At 40.5% G+C, this 22076-nt stretch overlaps 1 protein-coding gene across 1 annotated transcript in view; it reads right to left on the bottom strand.

The window, feature by feature from the left end:
• Nucleotides 1–22076, bottom strand: part of CABIN1 (calcineurin binding protein 1) — a 101939-nt gene that overhangs the window by 14119 nt on the left and 65744 nt on the right. Inside the window, exons 31-35 of the mRNA XM_080355504.1 lie at nucleotides 14933–15096; nucleotides 12809–12905; nucleotides 11416–12057; nucleotides 10883–10957; nucleotides 134–425 (exon numbers count right to left, since the gene is read on the bottom strand). Of these exons, the coding sequence (XP_080211630.1) occupies nucleotides 134–425; nucleotides 10883–10957; nucleotides 11416–12057; nucleotides 12809–12905; nucleotides 14933–15096 (1270 nt within the window). The remainder of the gene's footprint in view (nucleotides 1–133; nucleotides 426–10882; nucleotides 10958–11415; nucleotides 12058–12808; nucleotides 12906–14932; nucleotides 15097–22076) is intronic.

Genomic DNA, 22076 nt, shown 5'->3' with positions numbered 1-22076 from the left:
GTTTGTGTAGCCTTTTGAGTGTGGTCTAGTGATCAGAAAATGGGCCAGAATCAGCACTTGGGCACTGACTCACCGTGTGGCCTTGGCAAACTGATCAGACAGGGCCAAAACATCCAGTGTCCCTGAGACTCACCCCGTGCGAGGTCACTCGTGCTGGGAGCAGTCTCTGCATTTTGAGTCCGGAGATGCTCAGCGTCCCTGTGTGACTCCTGGGATGGAGGTGCTGAAGATGCGGAGGAGGAGGAGGATGAAGAAGAAGAGGCTGGTTTGGATTTGGAATGCAGATCGTTCAGTCTCAGGAGATTTTCAGGGGTCACGATGTCTGGATTCACGGGGGTAGGATGCAGCGTGGCTGGTGCTACTGGGAAGAAGGTCTCTCTGTTGTCCTTGGTGTGCTTTGGGGTTGTGGGTGCTTCTCCTGTGAACTACGTGACACAAGAAAGGGCAGGCAGAGACAGTGAGAAAATAAACACCAGTAATTCTGCGTATGCTACCTGCTTCAGTGACCACTGCAGGCCACACAAAGTTTTGCAGACAGAAATCATTCCTCTAAAGTAAACATAAAAGCCAATTGCTATTATAAAGAAATCTTTCCCCTTCACAGATTATTTTTTTGTTCTTTACCATCTGTTTATCAAATTAGTGCTTGAACATTTATTCATATTCACATTTACAAGGCTTTATTTATTACAAACCCCTACATTTTCCTGAACTCCAGTATTAATAATGAATTACAAACTCTCGTGAAAAGACACGTTTTTCTCATTCAAAATTACATTGACAAACCCTTGACCAGAACAAACATCTCTTGTGCTTTAAGAGAGTTTGCAAAATATTGAAAGAAATTTTTCTAAGTGAATGATATGAGATGGGAGAAGGCAGAAAAATGCAGTTGCTTGCAAAGTAAGTGATCAGCCTAACTCCAAATTGTAAGTTTCCAATAACTGCAGAACTGAGCAACATCAGAGTCCAACTCAGAACAATGCCCTGGAAGACCCGTCACCTTTGCAGAAGTAACAGTGGCACTGAGAACAACACTATTCTCCAAAGCCAGAGCTGAGAATTTAACACTGTCATTAATTACGCAGACAGACTAGAAGGGTGACATAAATTCACCAAACGAGGGAACAAAAGTACCTATAAAACAAGTTTATTGTCTATAACTTTTATCAGCAATCACATAAAGTATTCTTGCCTGTGAGGCCACAGGATGCATTTATTTCATGCTCTTTACAGTCTTAATGGAGACTTATGGGACCATATAAGATGCGGATGAATGGAATCCTCAACTGTTTAACTGTCTCATACCTCGACCTCTCAAACCTCTACCATGAAGAAAAACTCATTTTAGCCATGGTGACAGAGTATGAGAGTTTGAAATAGAAATAAGAGTTCTGCTGTCAAATGTAAAAATCAAATTGGACCCAAATGGCCCAGATAACCAGAGATTTATTACAACGCCAGAGAAGTCAGCAGAATTTCACTCAGAGGACAGAGTAAGTTTCAGATGGAGAAATTACATATTTAAAATTCATAGGTGGAAAGCATACAAGTACACTTTTAAAAAATAATTGGTGGAATGTATTTTTAAAGTTCCTGAACTTGATTAATCAATCTCTAAAAAGCAAACAATTAAAACCTGCCAGATTATACGTGCACACAACAAATAAAGTATGGCAGCTATATTCACAATTACCATAGTGGATCAGAAAAGGTCTATTCTGTTTCTGAAAGCAGCAGGTTTCTGATGGTTAAGGCATCAGTTGCAAAACTAAAGGTCTCAAGATGCACAAACAGGATCACACAATCCTGAAGGAAATTAAACTGTAGAAAAAAGCCTTAAGCCAACAGTGAGATCACTAGAGGAAACGTTTTCAGCTGTGATTTAGACGGAAAACCCTTCACACCCATGCACTTCATTAACTAATATAATACACTATATGGAGAACTAGAAATTTCTCTGCTTGTATTGTATCCAAATTTTTTTCTGCAGAAATACATGAAGGTACTACTAGTTAGGTACATGTTTGTTAAAAATACATCTGCACATCAAACTGTACTGCTATAAAAATGCACAGCTATAGCCATAAACAGAAAGAGGACATTTGGAAAGTAACTCAGCAATATTTGGATGGTACTCAGAAGAAAAATGGTAAGTGAGAGAAGGAGCACAACACCACCCAGTAATTCCTGCTGGAAGGGACCTCGGGAGGCCTCTGGTCCAAGTTTCTGCTCAAAGCAGAGCTGACTTCAAAGTTAGGTCAGCTTACTGAGGGCTGCGTCCAGCCCAGTTCCAAGTGTTGCCAAGGATGGAGATTCCACAGCCTCTCTGGGCCGCTGTTCTAGTGCTTTATCACCTCCACAGTGAATATTTTTTTCCTATCGCTTCATCCAAATTTCTCTTGCTGCAACTTTAAATGGTGTCTCTCATCTGGCTCCTTCCTCTCTGCTGAAGAGAGCGATTCCAGACCCTCACCCTCCGTTAGCCCTAAGAAAAGGAATTTAAACCTGTTGCATATGTTTTACTGGACTCAGAAACGGAAGAAAGCCCAAAAGCCATAAATAGAAAGCTAAGAGGAGCACTACAGTGAGGCACGCGTCCTTTTCTCCAAAACATTCAATTTTTAGTGTAGGAATGGCAGCACCTCTGACTACTAAGTGATGCTATTCACAAAACCCAGGGCAAGGTAACACTCAAGACTTACAGCGCCACATTTCACCATCCTGCAAGCAACTGCCTCCAGGAAACCACGACTTCGTAACACTGCATTTGAGAAATAAACTCAGAAAAAAAACACATTACAGGAAGTCTTGAATTTGCCAGAAGCACTTTGTGTTCATCTATTTCTACTGCTACACCAGCACTGAGGCACAATAAAGACTGTTATCCACAAACGCGTAGTAGGAAACTGAGAAGCAGTGACAATCCTTTGCCAGTGTTTTATGTGGTTTCTCATTAGGAGATTCTTTTTAGTTTTCACTTTGTTGTGGCGCAAAGTCAAAACTACAGAAACTGTCCTTCCCCTCCTCCAACCCACCCCAGCGTGCTGAGCATCCCTATTAGCACCACTACATATTACAAAGCAGCTTTAGTCACCACGAGGAAATGAATCTTTTCTTACACTAGTGAGATGCTACTCATAGAACAAGTGCATGTAACTGAAATAAGATGAAGACTCATTTATCTGCCTTCTTCATGTCTGTCTTTGTAACTGCATGTTCATCTAGTCAAGACTGGATTTCCTTCTGGGCTTTTAAAAACAAAATGAAGCGCTGAAGAACACGCAGGACTAATTTCATCTTGACTACCACGCTGTCAAAGTGGATGGAAGAAACATTTAAGGCTTATTAATACCCAAACAACATGTCGCAGACTGTGAGAAAAATAATCCATTAGTTCCATAAATAGCCACTACCTTATGTGCTCTTCTTTAAAATACTTATTAAATATGTTCGTTATGAACTCTGTATAAAGCCAAAATGTAAAGGAATAATTAGCACGCATGTTTGTGTGAAATGTGACTACTTCTGACTGATACAGGGGTCCAAAGCAGTCTCCTTATCTGCTAAAACCCTGAATATTTTCAGCATTCTCCTCAAAGAGATCATTCAGCTTCAAAGAGGCTATGAACAAACCCTTCCTATGTTGAAAGCTGATGTGCAAAAAAATAAAGAAAATGCAGGAAAAATGCAGGAAAGTCAGCACTGGGACAGCCTTCCACCAGGGAAAGTGGTGGCAAAAGTGCAGGATTTTTTCACAGATGTTAGTGGAAAATATAGCTCCCTATAATTTCCCAGTAAGGCACTTCAAGTAGTGAAACAGCAGCAGCAAAAAGAAACTGAACATTAAGACAAAATGAGAGAATTTTACCTCTGCGATTTACTATCTGCAAAGTCATAAGCCAGACATCTTGACCAAGTCTATTTCTACCTTATTTATTGTTGTTTTCAAAACACATCTGAAAAAGAAAGAAATCCTACAGGAACCTTCCTGATGCTGTTGGAATGGGTCACTGCTCTGAGGCAGTGGGAAAAAGTAACAAACGTTCCACTGAAAGGGCAAGCGATGGTCTTCCCAGCAGAAGTTTCCGAGTGGAAGATGCTGGTGCTGCAACCATTACATAACATTTTCTTGTTGATTTTTTAAATCATTGCTGTGTTTGAGTTTAGCACCCCGGTGCTCTGAACCCACCCACAACAAGAGAAGCGCCTTTTTAAAAGGACATCAGCGCGTCGGCACAGAGCAGGAACCTGCCACACGAACCGGCTGAACGACACGCTGGCCACATTCCACAATGTTACCACTCCAACTTCTGTCCACTATTGGTTTTAATTAAACTATGCTTATTCATATTTTTACCTCTCCATCTCTCTGCAGCAACACTTGAAAAAAAATCTCCTTTGAAAGCCTTCTTCAAGGTACATTAGAACTAGCAGCAATTTCCATGATCCAGATTCTAAAGGACCTTGTATTTATCAGGATTACAATTTTACATACAGAAAATAATGAAGGTTTATATATCTACGATTGAACTGCACTCCATCCTAACAAAATCCTCCATTTACAAAATGCATAGAGGGGCCTAATGTCCTGCTGTACACAGGCAGATGTAAACCAGCAATGCTTCCATGTACAAAAACATCATTGTTGGGCCAAGAGAGAGGAGGAGGTAGGATGAAAAACATTGATGGACAAAGTAAAAGATAAAGACTGACTTTTTCTTTCCTTCATGTTCCCTTAATGATTGCTTTCTGCAGGAGACAGAAGGAGGAGAGTTGTTAATTATATCAAGAATACACCTCCAGGATAGAGCGAGAGGGGGATGCCATGGCAACTGGCAAATGCAACTGGGAACAAAACGGTCACCCTTTGGTAGGAGTGAGACCAGAAGAGAGTGCATCCTTTTGTCCCCTCCATCCCCACCTCCTCCCTCCTTGGCATCTTTGCTGCATTAATAAAGCATACAGACAACTCAGGAAAAATAATTTCCCCTGTAAGCAGCCTCTGACATCTTGATATGCAGGAAAAGATGAAAATTAGTAGCATGTGGGTGGAACAAAAAGGGGGGAAACACATGAGGTAGAACTAGAGGATTTTATTCTAATCATTTAATATTTTACTTATGCTTTCTTGCAGAAGGGTTTTAGCTGGGTGTTTTTTTGAAGAGAACAGTTTGGTGTTTATTTTGTTGCTGTTTGTTTTTTAAAGTGAGAATTCAAGAAGAAAATGCTCTAGACATTCAAAGCAGTTCAAACAAGTCAGTCTCAAGTTTTCTCCTTGAAGAAAGAAGTCTAAAAGACTGTCACCACAGTGCTGACTGCATTCCACAGCAGAAGGGGAAAAAGAATCCACTGAAGAGCCCTCTAGCTTCCCTCACAAAAGACATTTTTCCCTGCTCCAAATAAAACATCACATTCACTGTAAAGTCCAGACAGAGATTATAACATCACTAGAATGATGCTCCAGAGTCAATGTGAGCACTGCTGTTGTGTGGTTCCAGCTGCAGACCCCGCACAGCAAACCCACCCCTTATGAGCCCCTAAAGTTCTTCAGCACGAGGCTGCTGTTTAAGACCACTTGTCGCCAGCACTGGGAAGAGTTAAACACTGGTGGATGGAGAAAACAAGACCTCAGTTACCTGTTCTGGAACTAGAGAAGGGCAGGAACAGCAGCACAGAACACTGCTTTTCCTCAACAAAACCTGCTTTTCTATTACCAAAGCAGCAAAACTTTATAAAATCAGGGCTGACGCGGGCAGCCCACCTGAACGGCTGATTTGCATAACCTGATTGTGCCTTTGTGTTCGTAATAGATTTTACTTGTTTTGATTCTGGTGGAAGCTTCTTCACGAAGCATCATGTTTAATTAGATCTGACACCAAAAGCTGCTGAAGAGTTTCGACGGCAGGTTTAGAAAGGGAAAGGAGAGCACCTGGAGTTTGGCATCGCCAGCCGAAGGTGGTCACGGATGTGCTGCTTTGGAGGAGGTGAGCAAAGCTGGTGGTGAAAGGCAGGATTTGATCAGTCCCAACGGCACAGAGAGAGCTCAAGGTCTGGCAGCCGGAGCAAGAAAGGGCGGCTGAAATTGTCTTTTCTCTCTCTCACTCTTCAGGGATGGAGTTGGTCCCAGAGTACAGATTCTTTTTTTTGGCTAAGGCAGCAGTGAATCTTAAATAACTCAGCAATGTTGAAATAGTCCCTTCTCATGACATTTAGATGATATACTATACTGTGAGGAGCCAATAGACATTTCAGCTGCTACCAACACTACCCGTTCCTAGGGCTTTCTACATACAGTCCTGTACTCTCAAGGGTCACAACACTGGACAAGAGTCTCAGAGACATTTTGGAAATCTGCCTTTAAACACTGTAGTATTTTTAGAGATATTAAATCAAGCCCTGTGTGAAATTTTGATGTCTGAAATGTTTCAAGCTATCTGTTATATATGAATCCAGTTCTCAGGGTTGGCAATACACAGTATACACTAACACACAACCACGCAGTTCTACCTGTCGTGACAGTTTCAACACTGCTGAAAGCTGTTATTTCAGTACTAAGGTACTCAATACTAAGCCCATAGTAATAAAAATACCTTTTCAAACTGCAAGAAAAAGAGAAGACAGATGTGTTCTTAGACTGCAGTGTCTCCACATGCATTAATAGATATCCTGTGCACTACAAAGCTTCATCTTAGCTTGTGCTGCAATAACTTTCCCATGCTGGCATGTCCTTAACAGTATCCCAGACATTATCATTATATATAAAATGAAGAATTTAATATGACCAATTTTAGGCAGTCAGTGGAAAGGCTTATTAGAAATTCTCTAATTATCTAGAAGCCTCACAACTGCCTTCTGCCAGCACATCCCCTCCCCAGTCCTTAGGATCGCAGACTTAAGCATAATGCTATGTCAAGGTCCAACTACTCTGTCTCTTAATCTTTCATTCTCCCTCAACAAGGCCTCCTTGGTATTCCATTTCCAGGGACCATTAATTTCATATGAAAATCATAGTTGGCAAGACTAAAAATATATCTTAGAACACAGAGCAATAGCTGACTGCTTTCAAGATCTCTGCAAATCTTTTGGACAACATTCTCAGACTGAGGAAAAAAAAAGAACAAGCATCCTTCAAAATGCTGCTTGACCAAAGTGAATTAATCTCTAGTGTAACTTAACTACTAATGAGACACAGTGAACACTACTGGATAGCAATTTCAGCCCATTCGATAAGTGTACATAAAAAATCCTGCTCACAACTAAGAATTTAAAAGGACAAAAAGAGGAGGAACGACTTCCAGCTGCACAGCCACACCAACACCTGTGCCAGCACACACGAACATGCACCACAGCCCAGGAAGGAGCAGCCACCAAGGAAGGAGGTTTACTACCTGTAGTAGCAGTTCTCACTCAAAAGTGCTGGTTTAACTCTGCTCTGTCCTGCTATGACTCACTGCCACGTTTTCTAGAGGATGTTACTTTAAAGAAAAAAATAAATCAGAGAACTCCAACACTATCACAACTTGTAAGTTGAAGCAGAACTACTTACTTTCTTCCCTCTGTTACAAAATGCCCACCAGATGAGACAGGCTACCACTCTCCTACACAACCCAGCTGCAGGACAACTCACTTCATGACTTTAGATACTGGCGCAAGCAATTAAATCTCTCTAGAGTCACGATCCCACTCCTGATGGGTCATTACCAGTGGTCACACACATTTCTTTGGAAGCTGCCATAGTCTGAACTTAAGCAGTCTCTGGAATTTTAGTCTCTCATTTTAAAAAATAGTGCAACAGGCTACAGGGTCAATAGGCAATACCAGAAAATGGGAATACTTGAGACAATACTTTGTTAAATCCTCAGCATGCATTAGTTTAGTCATACGGTCAACTCAGCAACTTGTACAAGAGCAGCTAAATATGCAACCAGCAGCAAAACAGAATTCTCTGAAGGGCTGATGATTATACTGTTCTAAAAGATAAAATGGTATTTATTTTCATAATGTTTGCTCGGCAATCATCTGGAACACTGAAAACTGATCACTGTTGCTTTTGTGCTCTTAACTCTGACAATATGATAATAAAGATAAACAACAGCATTAATATCAGTGTTTAAGGATGTTGCATCACCACTCTTTAGAGTTTGAACCAAAGTGTGCTGAAGTTGACGAATACATCACTTTTAAAAGTTATTATCATCATCTTGAAATACTGAAATCTCCCAGCAACTAACATGGAATACATTTTTATATCAATTACTGGAATCTCATATGTTTATGTTAGTCTGTTCCCACACACCGTAAAAGGTTTTCCTTTTTGTTAAAAATAAATCACTGCACATTTTAGTCTTCTCCCCCACTTCACTTTCACATTAGATGTTACAAGCTCAGATTTTACTTCACCATTACAGTTTAACAGTGAATACTTATTACAGTAACACTGAACCCAGCCCTTAATACAAACACAGCACAAATTATTCAGAAAGTTAAAATCTCCGCCCAGAATATGGTAATATACATAGATTAATTTATGTTGTCTTTACTAGCAGCTTTTTCAAACTCACAAGTGTCTCTTTCATGGCCTCTTTGAATGACTGTCTCAGGTCTTCAGCTGCTGCTGCATTAAACAGTAAAAACTCAAAGGCCCCATTAGCAGGATCTGGTAAAGCAAAATTTTGTTTGCTATAGGAAAACATCAGTTACTCCTGAAAGTAAGAGTAGGATCCAATTACGTTTGAGAAGATGTTTAATTGATAAGAAGATGTTCAACTGATTTTGTTTAACCAGCAAAGTTCCTCGCCACACCAGGGCTCCAATGCTATAACATTTTATCCGGTTCTGGCCAGAGTACAAACAGGTACCCATTTCTGTTAAAGATATTACGGTCGAAGCGCCAGCACACTGCTGGGCATCTTGTGAAGACATTAAAGCTTTATGAACTATGAACAGCAGCCACATGTATAAAGGATCCCTTTCTGAAACACAATCTTCTATCTCTGGCACCAGCAGGGTTTATTGCCACCCTATGCAAGATCTCATGACAGCATATCAACATTAATTTCTTCAGTGAGTTGCATATTTCAATAAAGAATAATTCAATTTCAGCAGCTCTCCAGGAGCACAGGAGCTTATTGCAGTGAGGTTTTGTACCACCATCCTTTTCTGCCTCCTTCAAAGCCAGGAGCCGACCTTTCTAAGCCACTTTCCCATGTATTTAGCTGACTTTGTAGAGGAAGACGATAGAGTCTCATTGGCTCAATACACATTAACATTGCATCAGTCATGAGGATTACAGAGGATTTCTGAAATCAATTGAAAGGGTCACAGTACTGCCAAGCTATTAAAGAGATTAGATCTCATCGCAAAAGTGTAACAACCCACTCTGTCAAATTTAGTTTACTGATTGCCGTATTGTTTCCTGCTTATGCCTGAAGAGGCATGTAAAAAGATTTCAATGGAGTTGTTAAATATTTAGGTTAAAAACTCCAGCTGGTCTGGAAGAAAGTTGAAAAGCCATCATTCAAATAACTCCTAATTTTAGTTGCAAGTGAGAACTTCAATAAAGAAACCATATATTGCCTGGAACTGTAAAATACAACAGCCAGCAGAGAAAGACATACATCAAGGTGAGGCTTGTGTCCACTTCTTTTTTTTTTGACTGTCAATTTCGTGGGATAAGTGACTGAAGAACCCCAGGCCCTGCAAACCTACTCAAACTATCCAGTAACAAAGCACTTCCCTGGGCTGCAGCAGCTCTATACATGACATCATTTGTTTACAGAAGGCAAATACTTGCCAATTTAAAATAAAACAGGATTCGGTCTGTTGAAAGCAGACAGATGTCTACAAGAGCAGCTATTCCTGTGTCTCCACACTAATTCAGTGTGTTATACTAGCAGTAGGGCAGCTTTGCATGGCGTACAGGATCCTGCCAGAAACGGAGGAAAATGAGACTGTGGAATGTGATAATCTCAGTAGCTGGGACCACTTCCTAAAAGGGAACGTTACAAGCTTCAAAGTGCATCACATTAAGAGGTATGTTGTATTTCAAGTAATTTAACAGGAAATCTCATCACTTCCAGTGCAGTTACGCACTACCTCACCTATTTTATCTACTTTCCAGATCAGTTTGTGTGCAGGTTTTTCACTATTCTGATGTTTTGCCACACGCCTGAGTAACTGTTGACTGTGCTGGAAGAGCTGGCACAGCAGCCACATACCCAGAACCTTCAGGAAAGCCCAGCAAGGAACTTGGCTGATGCAGGCCAGTTTGTTGAGTAGCTTTTGAAGAGGTGAATACATCCAAAAAGCAAATTGTAAGGTTACCTCTTAAAGATTTCACATTAACGACTGATAGATAACCACCCCTTAAAGGCCTAAACTGTTTGCTGAATAAACCAGAAACCACAAGCTAAAAACAAACTGAGTAATGTAATAGAATTGAAATCAGATTCTCAATCATGCAAGTTGAGATAAAGATACTTGGTACCTGTAGAGCGGAGTGCAACGTTAGCAAAGGAAGAGCTGCTGAGATTATTAGCCCTCAGGGGTCAGAGAGAAGTCATTATCATGCATGAAATGCTCAGGAATGACGTGGACATTAAGAAAATTGTAGCGTGCCATAAATATTTCAATTTGAAGACTGTATGGGGTTTCCCCAAAAGCTTTTAGGCAACCAAACTGTCCTTCAAGCCTGACAGAAACAGTAACACTGACCCTAACAAAAGGGATGAGCTCCCTGCACTAATGTGACTCCACTTAGATGACACCACCACAAGGAAAGCAGATATTTCTAATTGCTGCAAACACTCAGTGACAGACTTGATTGTACAGACTCAGTAACAAAAGCATGTTACAAGCAGCCAGGGACTTCAGAGCTTACCTGTTTCTGTGCTGATGCTCCCATATGCACCTGGCAAAACTTGACTGCCTGTTCAAGTGCTACCTCTTCATCCACCTGAACACAAAATTACAACTAATGAATTCATAATTACTTAGCTCATCTATAAAGAAAATTCAATTCAGATGAAACAGGGATATAGAGCATATGAGTAAGGCGGAGAAACAGCACTTCTACAGCAGAACAGGGATCCTACATTATTCAGGAGCGTATACTCAAAGATATACAACTCTCTCTTAATTCAAACTAAAATTTAGCATGAACAAATCCCACATAATTGGTGTTACAGCTCTTAACTGATTTAAGAAATTTAGTTGCAAAACATGGAGGGTCCTACTTCCTCATCCACCCCCACCCTCTTGTTGAGGGAGTGGTTCTTCAGGAGATATTTATCTCCCCGACTTTTGAACAGGTATAGGGCAAATTTTATACTGCTTGGTTTGCAAATTATTGTTATTCTATAATCATGTTTAAGGTCACATAGAGAAATTACAATTAACGATAAAACACTTTACCTGTTTAATCAGCATGTACGTTTCAGACATGATCTTCTCAATTTTACCCAGGTCATAGGCCATAACTTTCTGACCTTGCTGCCACACTCGATAAGCATCGAGCAGAAGTGTTTTCCCAGACTCGACGTCCTCCAGTAATTTCCTCTTCCTGCTTGATCTCTGGACAGGCTCTTCCATAGGTACTGTGTGAACTATTCCTTTAGCTGCCTGCTGCTGATGTCTGGAGCTGATACTTAGCTCTTCCAAAGAAAGTTCTGTAGTCCGGCTTTCTGGAGCTCGCTCCTTTGAGGTCCTGCCAGACTGCAGACGCTCTGGCTCACTGCGTCTACATGAAGAATCGATTTTCTCAGGGTCAACAGAATATCCATCGAGATCCATAGGCTCAACTGAACCAGGCCTAGGGAGCTCTTTACTTTCCTTGTCATTCTTGTCCTCTTGTTCCAATATGTCCATAGCATTGGGAATTTGTCCCTGGGTCACGTCCTTTACTCCATTTTCAGTACTATGTACTACTCCATCTGACAAAACTGGCTTTTTGGGAAGGACATCTTTCCCCTCTTCAGCACTAGTTTTATTAGAGACGTCTGTTGTCATCCTTCCTGAAGAAAGGCTACAAGACTTGGAACTCTGATCTTCTGAGACCTTAATAAAAGAAGTAATTCTTCTCTGTTATTGAAATCGGAAAGCATTTGAACACAGCTATGGCTACCATGAATAATGACAACGTTACTGCTGAAGAAAATGCATTTACTCCATGTTCATTCTTCTTTATTCCTGAATATCAACTAATCCAAGCAACAAGTCTTACAATTGAAGTATTTAAATAAGCGAGTACAGAGTACATACACAGAGTTGCAGTGTTCTTCAGGATGTTTTCATTTACTTTGTTATGCCTATACTCAGTAAACTTGGAAAACCCTTAGAACAAGTTCTCCTTGAAAGTGCTTACCAACTAACCTTCCAATTTCCTGTTATCTTAACCTGGAAACTGATTAGTGTCTAAGCGACTTTTTAAAACTAAATCTAAGTTACAATTAAATGTAACGGCAGGTGTGGTGCTGTCGGGAACCAGCAGTAAAAACTGCTGAGGCATGCAATATCTAGCTGTCTGGTTTTGTTCTGCAAGAGGAATCTCAGTTCATTTCAAAAGGAAGCTCCCAATAAACTCCACCTGAAAATATAGCTGTTCTTATACTCCACGGAACAACCATCATTTGAAATTTAAGGGACAGTAAAACCAGACTTACTGCAACCCATTCTCAGTATTTGTCACTGGATTTCAAAAATGGAAAATAATGCTGGAAGAATGTTTTCTATGCAGTTGCATATAAACAAAAGGTATTAGAAGTAAATGATAACAACCCAGCCCTTCAGCCTCAGATCTAAGCCTTACCTGCGTCAGGTCGTTGAGTGTGTCCTCCAGGACTTTCACTGTGAGCACAAAGGCTTGTTGGGCCAGAACCTGGCGATCTGCATCACGCAAGTACTTCCTGTGCCATAGTGAGATAACACACATTAAGGTAACTGCTGGAAGCCTATGGGCCTTTAAAAGCAGGAACCAGGACATTTAGAAAAACACACCAAACAAAAAACACCGCCACAACAAATTTTAAACAAGTTAGAAGAAAGCAAACAAAACATATACAGTTACATACTGATATATAATACTGGTAGCTCTGTTTCCATATAACTCTCCCCTCCCCACCATCATCAAAAGATGGAATGCATGAAGCAAAAGGTAGCATTACCTACACACAGATGGAATGGGAAAAATGAGGAAAAAACACACCCAAATCACCAAAAAACACCCCAACACCACAAAAAAAAAAAACAATCACCAAACCTAGAGCAAACCAGACAACCAGAATTACAGCTCTCTTAAGCCAAGCCTCCTATGCCCCCCAAATACTAGCTTTATCAAACCTTTTCTTGAAGAAGAGTATTAGTCACACAAAGCTATCTTGAACTGTCAGGCGATTTTCATATTCTGGATAAAACGTGTGTGTGAGATTAAGGACACCAGCAAATCCTTTCTCGTTGGTCATACCAGTTGCCTTTGAATCTAGGGTTTTTAGAGCTAAAACACTTATGTGCTAATACCTTTTTTTCCTATTTAGTACTAAAAAAAACAATATTGTATGTGTAAAACTTATTCACTCTACAGCTTAATTTAATTGACTAGAACATTGTAACTTCAGTGCATTGTGACGCAATGCTTTAGCCCACTTTCAAGGAAAAATATTTCCAGCCATCAGTCCCACCTGAGTTTAACAGAAAACTGAATTTCTAATTCAGAACTGGCTAAAAAAATCAAGCAAATAATTTTGAAGGGTACTATTTTAGTCAAAAAGCCAACATTTTTCATAAACATATTTTCTCTCTACAGTATTACATTAATTGGGTAATTTAATGTTTTTTTCAGACAAAAGATACAGAAACCTGACTCCTCATTAGTTCAGTAATAACTAAAGTTCAGCTAAACCTCCCTCTATTTTTCAAAATAGGGTTGTTACAGGCATATACCAGACACACCCAGAATATTTGCATTTACAAATTCCTGCAACAATTGCAGTTCACCATGGCTGGCACTGGCTGATCCAACATGTCATATTACTTGTTTGTTAAATTCAGTCTAGACTTATAAATAACATAATATTTTTAGTACAACTGTGAGCTTGCTTAGGACAGAATTTAAACCTTCTATGGTCCAGTACTTCTGATATGCTAAAAGTCAAAGTATTTTTGGCTTCAACTTTGCTGAACATGTGGTGACATATTCCCAGACATACAAGCTATGCAAATTCACATGCGCTCACGCTGAAACACATGTGAAGAAACCTTCAATGCCTCCAACTTACTGCCCTTAATCTTTCAGTTCAACTTCTTAAGCATTTGCCAGAGACTAATTTCAACATTTCCCACTCAGTAAGCTACTAGAATTTTACCTCAATCACCTCAATGTTTTCCTTAGATGTTTATTTTGGTCTTCCCATTGATATGAATCCATATATAGCTCACACTAAATGGCTTCTTTTTTTCTTCAATAAGGTTAATGCAATTAAAATTAGATCACCCCTGAACAGGATAAGCTTTTTAAATAGCATCAGCTGCCGAGAGGCACATAACCATTGTTCAGCCCATGGGGGATTACAGCAGGATGCCTGGGCCATGACCTCCCTCACTGGTCATCGCTCTTACGCAATAGCCGACCAAGGGGTGCAGGTCACGATGCTCCATTCCACCAGCAAATCCCTCCATGTGACAGAAAACCTCTGCAAGCCTGTCAAGGCAGCTGTGTGGCTGCTCCAAGTACCAAGAAAAATGCTGAAGAATTCTAGACTCTATTATGGTATCGCAATCCTGACAAAACTTAATCATCGTTCCACTACTTTCCCAAGGAAATGCGTCTGAAGGCTTCTTTCCTAAACTAATAACATCTTTAAATAAAACATTCACACAGTGAACAAAATATATTCAAAGCTTTATGAAGTAATGGATTAAAAGAAATATCTCATACTTTCCCTGATCAGGGGTCCTCTGTAGCATAGATGAGACTTTCAGCAAGGTGTTGTAATCCTTCAGCTGTGACAGCACATTGAGCAGTAGGACGATAGAGCGGTTCATATGAGATGCAAAACTGCCTGGGCGGTCGATCTCATCCACGGGGATGCGCCAGATTCCCTGCAGGGACAGGAAAAGAGGAAACTCCTAAAGAGGGATCCAACTGAAAAGAGCAGAGATCTTATAATATAGATTGGGTTCTGCAGCAGACTGAATTTCACTGAGGGTCAGGGGAATAAGGGACAGAAAAACACTGTGGTCCTTCAGACACGGAGATCTGGATTTAAAGTCAACGGATTCCTGCCAGTAGCAAACAAGGGCGGATTGCAGAAGCCACAGCACGCCTTCTCAATGTGCCTGTGAACTATGGCGAGAAAAAAGTAGAGCAAAGCTTCAATTATCTTGTGCACTTTTCTTAAACATCTGTGAACTCACCTTCCTAAGCCAAAGCTCAACTACCATAAAAAACAAGGAGTAACTTATTTGTAAGTTCTCCTGGCCTGAAAGCTGCTGCTCTTCTGCAGCCACAGCAAGATTCTATTTTCAAATAATCTGTAACTAGACGTCCTAGGAACTTGGTTACTGCCTTGATGTCACCAGTGTTCACCATGGCACTAACCAGATCAAACCAGATTCCTCAGCAGCATCCATTTTCAAGTGGCAGATTCAAATACCTGTGCACACATCCTGAGCCTTCCATTAATAATTAAATTTCTGGGACAAAGGAATCTTTGAGGAGCAATGCTGGAGACTGACAGAAAATATAATTTAATTATGCTTAGTCAGCTCAGATTTTGCAAAGTCTAATAAGGAATTTTTTTTAGGTGTTTAACGTGGATGCTGTCAGCATATTAGTCAACCATATTTAAAAATGCAACGCAAACACTACTACGCTTGCATGTTAGTATTTCCATTCACAAAAGCTGTTGTTACATCAGCGCAAACCCTTCCCTTGTGCTTTATTTGGTTCTGAAGCTTCTCCTGTAGCAGCTCTGTATGATGAAAATCCTCTGGTCATTTATACCATTTTGTGACAATGCAGGAAAGAACAGTCTCACCAACAGGAGCACCTGCCTAAAAATGAATTCTGCTTTCCAAACCTGTTCAGAGAGCAGGATATACAAATATTTACTCTTTCATCCTTGTTTAAAGGTCTTGCTTTGATATCTTTAGCGTTACTTTCAGTGTGAGCAAAATTCTTCAGAACTTAATGCAAGGTGGAAGCAAAGTAAATGATTACTGCAGCCACAAATGACATGTGACCTACAGCGGACCCTCACCTCACACATGATCAGGTAATCTGCAGCTCTACTCCATAGGATGCGTAGCAACTTGGGGAAAAACACCACACACTATCAATACTTTTAAATAGGAAAGAATCACTTCAGCTACCTATAATGCACAGGCTATTCTGCCAAATTTTCTTACTCTTGCTCTCTATTCTTACTCTTTAGTGATCACAGCAAAAGCCATTTTTCCTCTTGCTTTCAAACTTTTTTTTTTTGCAGCTTCCCTTTCCCAGAAGGTACCTGAAACCATCCCATGGTGACCCCCCGGCACAACCATCGCTGCCTCCTGTCCCCAACTACCAACTTCCACAAGTACCTTCTGCGGCTTGGTGGCTCATCTGCTCAAGAGCTCTCAAGCACGTACAGATCTTGCAGGTAACAGTTCCTTAGAACAGCACATACTTCATTCAAATAGAGAAGCTTCTTCTTCCCCCAAACCATACAATGACTTTCAGGCTACAGATGAAACACACATTACGGAGTTGATATTTTTTTCCTTCGCTGCACGTATGTAAATTGGATTTCTGCCAAATCCCAAACCAACCACATGTCTCATGGTAGCACCACATTGCAACAACCTACTTCCCAATGTAACTATACAAAACAATTTATGGTCAAGGGAGATGCAGGCTGTAGGAATGGAAGACGGCCAACAGGGAGGTTCCTGGTCTTTTTCAGCATTATCTCATCCTTCATTTGAAGGAGGCAGATCACTTGGAGGAGCAGGAATCAGCTGAAAATAATTTTACGAGTCCTTCTCACACGTTCCATGTATACATTTTAATGCTACCCCGGAAATTACATTAATGCAGTAAAACCATGTGCAATGACAGAATGTGGTAAATGCAGCGAGAAAGCTGCGACTGACAAAGTCCATCTGACAGCTGCACAGCTGTGTGTTTTGGGGAATGATGCTCTTCTGCCTTTCTACATTGGAAGAGCTTAAATCAAAACTCACATTAGAGGTGTTTACATTTACTTTATCATTGCAATTACAAAAGAAAGGCTGATTTAAAAGGAAAGTCACTAACTTTTCAAGTGCTGACTTGCAGTTCTACAAATAAAGAACAGCAACAAACAAGATTACCGGCCCATGTTACATACCTGCCTGTTTCACATGCAGCCTCAAGCCAAAAGCAGAAACCAGCCTGTCATCAGGAGTCAGAACAATCTTCATTCCACCCACTGCAATTTTATTAAGCAATATGCAAAACATTGATGTTAAAGTGAGCTTATCGGAATTTATTTAATGAGCAATGCTGAATTCTTTTTAACGCTACAACTGGAGTCGGAGAGTAAAGAAAGTATCTCAACCAAACCTCTCCCAAAAACTTCTCCCATCAGGCATGAATTTTTCCTTCCTAAGCATTAACAACCTTCAGGAAGAATAATTCTGAATTCAGATCGCATACTGCAACTTTTTAAAAATATTTTTTTAAACAAAACTTAAGAAAGTTATAAATGTAAGGCTTGTAATAAAATAACTGCAGAAGAGACTGAAAAAAGTTATTCAGTTTGACTAAAGTTTTCCTACTTTCATTTGAAAACTCAGATTTGTTAGTAAAATATCTCCCTTGAAAGTACAAACACAGAGGGGTGCAGATCCTCGTGACAACCATTTGCAGTTCTTTGAAGTGGTTTGTTACTGATCATCACCACTCGGGTCACTTGACAAAATGTCTCCGGCTCTGGCCACCAAAAGGATTTTGCATCCCAGGCCCCGCTCCTGTTTGCAGCTGCAAGGTTCTCTTCTCCCTTCTGCAACAGCCAGCGATGCTGTTTACACGAAACCAGAGGAAGGAGTGAGACGCTTCCAACAACTCCAAAATGCCTTTCAAGATCCAAAACATCAAGCTGCCTTCCTGACTACACAAATACTGAAAGCTGGGGGCGGGGGAATCGAGCCTGAGATGCGCTGCTAGGAAAAAATAAACCTACGAGTATGAGAAAATTCTGTGCATTATTTAATACTGAGCTTTACATTAAGTATGAAACTGAATAACTAAGCCAATACACCACATTCCTGGTGACACTTTTTTCAGCACGAAACTTGCTGCGGAGCCTCCTGTTGCAGAACCGAAGGCTCGGGGAGGGTGAGGAGGCCAGTGCTGTGCGGGGCTGTGTGAGCACAGCCACAGACCTGGTGACTTTCGAGCTCAGTCACTGAAAACAGAAAGGAAGGAAGTGCTTATTATTCCTCCACGCTGCTCACTCCGGAACGGTACGGGAGAGGATTCCCTGGGGTTTCGGAATGCCTCTCCGAGGAGGAAGGGCTGACGGTTCTCAGCAAAACCAAAACTTCTCAGGGGCTGGTGCTGCTGACGCTGCAGAGCTCCCGTAAGCCATTTTCTAAGCAGAGATCAAACTTTACTCTCTCTGTGCTCCACGGCTTCTCTTCTGAACGAAATGGAGAAATGCTACTCATGCTTCTTCATATGATCCGATTCACATTTAACAAGCAAACACATAAAACTACTGCTACAAATATAGACCTACAATTAGTTATTATTCAATTCCTCCTTTTTTTTTTTCTTCTTATTTCCAAGGGGTCCCAGAAGTGCAAGTTGCACCACATAAAACAAACAATTCCACTGCTGCCTTCAAGTGATCAAAGCAAAAACAAACACTTTGTCATCTGGCAGCCTCAGTAATGTCCTACTAAAAGCCTTTAGTAAAAACAAATCTCATTTCAATATTATTTTGTCAGAAAATATGACAAAACTAGCAAACCAACTAACAAAGTGGGGCACAGGGAAGCCACCAATTAATAATGCAACAACCTACACAACATTTTAAAAGCAGAAGTTGCACTAAGCACAATTGCATAATCCCTGGAAAGCTCACACTTTCCTAAAGGTTTTCTGTTAAGTATCTGTTTTAATACAGGGTTAAGCACAATGTACTGAAGTACTCCTGGCTTTACTCAGGTCCTTTCTTCACATTACTTAGGTCAATGCGGCCTCTTGCCAGTTCCAGTGTCACCAGTAAAACCGCTGCTCCCTCCCCACGCAACCAAACCACCTTTTCTCATCCAATGTTAACATGCTCCCGTAGCTATTATTATTTTACTCCATCACCTGATTTCGGCTTTTCTTCTTTTCTACAGACAATTCTATTCTTTTTCTTCCTCAATTCCTCATTTCATCCATGCTGCTATTCAGTATGTAGGGAACAATTCCACCTCTGTGAACGGGAATGTGAGTAGGGACAAAAGTATTAAGAAATGAAAGCAGCTATATTCAGAATATTAAAATATTTAGCTGCAGGGACTTGTAGAATCAAGGAAGAAGCAACAGCCCCTGTTTTCTGTAACGTGGGCAATTTCAGAAAAATATTACATTTCAGAGTATTTAAGCAGCATCCCTCACCTACTGTTAGTCTTGTTCACACAGTACAGTAACAAAATATAAAAAAAATAGTATGATAACAAATAAATGACATTTCATCAGCCTGGAAAAGGAAACGAAAATAACGCAAAGCTGCAGCAGCTTCCTTTTGATAAGTCAGAACCAAGCAGGATTACGATTCCCAGTCTACAAGGTAAACATTGTCCATTTCTTTTTTTTCTTCTTTTTAAATACACACCCACTTGGAAGTCAACAACCAGCATGTCTGCATCCTGGAAGAACCGTGGAATTCTGCAGCATTATTTCAGCAAGAGAGCAGCAGGAAAAATATTGACAAATTAAAATGCTCCACATGCTCCAATTTTCATATGCCGATAAAGAAACATAATGAAAAATTTTCACCCCTTATTTCTCTCTTCAAAATACAATGTATTTTCAGAGTTTTAAATTTCAAATACTTCAATTTCTAGAAAGATAATTTTACAGTTGACGTGACATTAAATTGGTTTTAACCCTACGGAAAGAACACCCAAGCCATATCCTTGGAGAGACTGTTATGTGTGAGCATGAGTCAGGGACACATACACACGAGGAAGGGAAAGGGAGTCATGTCCTCGCTGCATAAGCAATTACATAAGGCCAGAAATGCCTCGTTAAGATGATGAGTTACAAGTTCAGGTGGAATTAGTGAAACAGAAAACGAGGCCTACAGATAGCCCTTGTGAAACACTGGGTTTGGCCCTTTTCCAGGCACAATGTGGAGGGTTTTGTTGACTCAGTCAGGAGGCTTGAGGAGTTTTCACTCAGATGGTTCCCATGTACCATGTGATTCCACAATGATGTCAACAAAAAGTCACATCATCTCTTTTTAAAGGGAAATGGCTAACTAAACTCTATATATATATATATATATATATATATATATAAAAGAATCCGCTCTACTCCACAGCTACAATGGAAAGGCAGAAGAAAGCGAGAAGAGTTTTGAAGGTGCAGTCCTGCTCAGGCAATGCCAGCGCTGCGTCCCCTCGGCAGCTCCGCGCTGGGTGCCTCGGGCAGACACCTCACTGATTGTGCATTTGTTACTTCAGTGTCATTTTTTGGGGTACATTTTGGGTTATGTCCTGTCCCTGTCTGAAAGAGCCTGGAATTCTTTCTTTGGAAGGATATAAAACACAGAAGTCCAAAGAATACAAAATGCTTCTAGATCTTCTAATAGGCAAATAACTTGAGGCAGAAACCTAGTGAAAGAATGTGAAACCCTCATCAGGAAAACTCTTACCAGGATTTTGCATTTCTTTAGGCATTCTCAGGGGCCAGCTGAGCATGATTTCTTTACTGTCAGAATAAATGGTTAGCAGGGCACATCTAGAGCCTGACAGGGCTTCTGGTTTTGCTTAACAGTCAGTCTTCTGTTGTTTTAAGGGGATTTTTCTGCTTAGATCTTTTCTGTGTATCTGCTACAACCAGACTGCCTGGCATCAGATGCAAATGGTACCCAGAGCTCATGAAACAAGCTTGGCACAGTCCATCCCTGTGCCTGGAACTGGGGGGGCTCCTGCATCAGCCCCCTGCAGACATCAGCAAACTCTTCTTTTTCACAACACGTGGGATTCTTTTAATTTAATGCCACATGTCTATGATATAGATACACACATTTAATGATATCACCTATAAACCTTTTACAGAGGCACAATGGCTTTTGGGGGATGTGGCTCACCTGAGCTATTGTAGGCTCTACTTTAGGCCTTCAAAATATACATAGGTAGGGGTTTTAGCAGTTTATTTAGGAACAAATCGAGATTACAGAAAAAGAGTACATTTCACTGAACAGGCTGTGAAGTTATTTACAAAAATTAAGAGAGCTGCACACCGGAATGTAATGAAGAACTGTCAATATTTTTAATGGCACAACTATAGACAAGTACTGCCAACCAGGAGAAAACATAAATTGACATACCTACCAGGAATGGTACCAAATAAGTTATACTCAACTGTGCACTATTAGCCATCAAATTCTAAAAGCCTTTTGGAAAGCAACAAGAATGGCACGTTCCATCACTGGCTGATATTTCAGTATGTGCAGACAATCTGGAAGCACAGAGAAATACTTGCATCTTTTTTCAATGCTGAAAAGAACAAAAGCAACGAAGAGCTGAACTGGACAAAAATTTAAAGTCCTCCAATGTTCTGACAGAGGTAAAATGACCGCAGGAGCTAGTGAAAAAGCTTTTTAATCTCAAATCAGAATTCCGTAAGACCTAACTAGGGTTCCTTATTTCTTTTTTATAATGCCAGCTTTATAAAGATATGTGTTTGCAAATACATGACTTCGTTCATATTTGAAGGTCACAGTTCTGTCTGAGGTTTCATGCTGGCTTAGGAATGACAGAAGTACACATCCTGGATGTCAAACTGTTTGTCAGCCAAAGCTGAGAGCAGGAAGCTGCTTATTTAACATAGG

Source organism: Nesoenas mayeri (genome assembly GCF_963082525.1).
Source record: "Nesoenas mayeri genome assembly, chromosome: 17".
NCBI classification, from domain to species: Eukaryota; Metazoa; Chordata; class Aves; order Columbiformes; family Columbidae; genus Nesoenas; species Nesoenas mayeri.
Note: the sequence above shows the minus strand (reverse complement) of the source record. Positions and strands in the feature narration are given on the sequence as shown.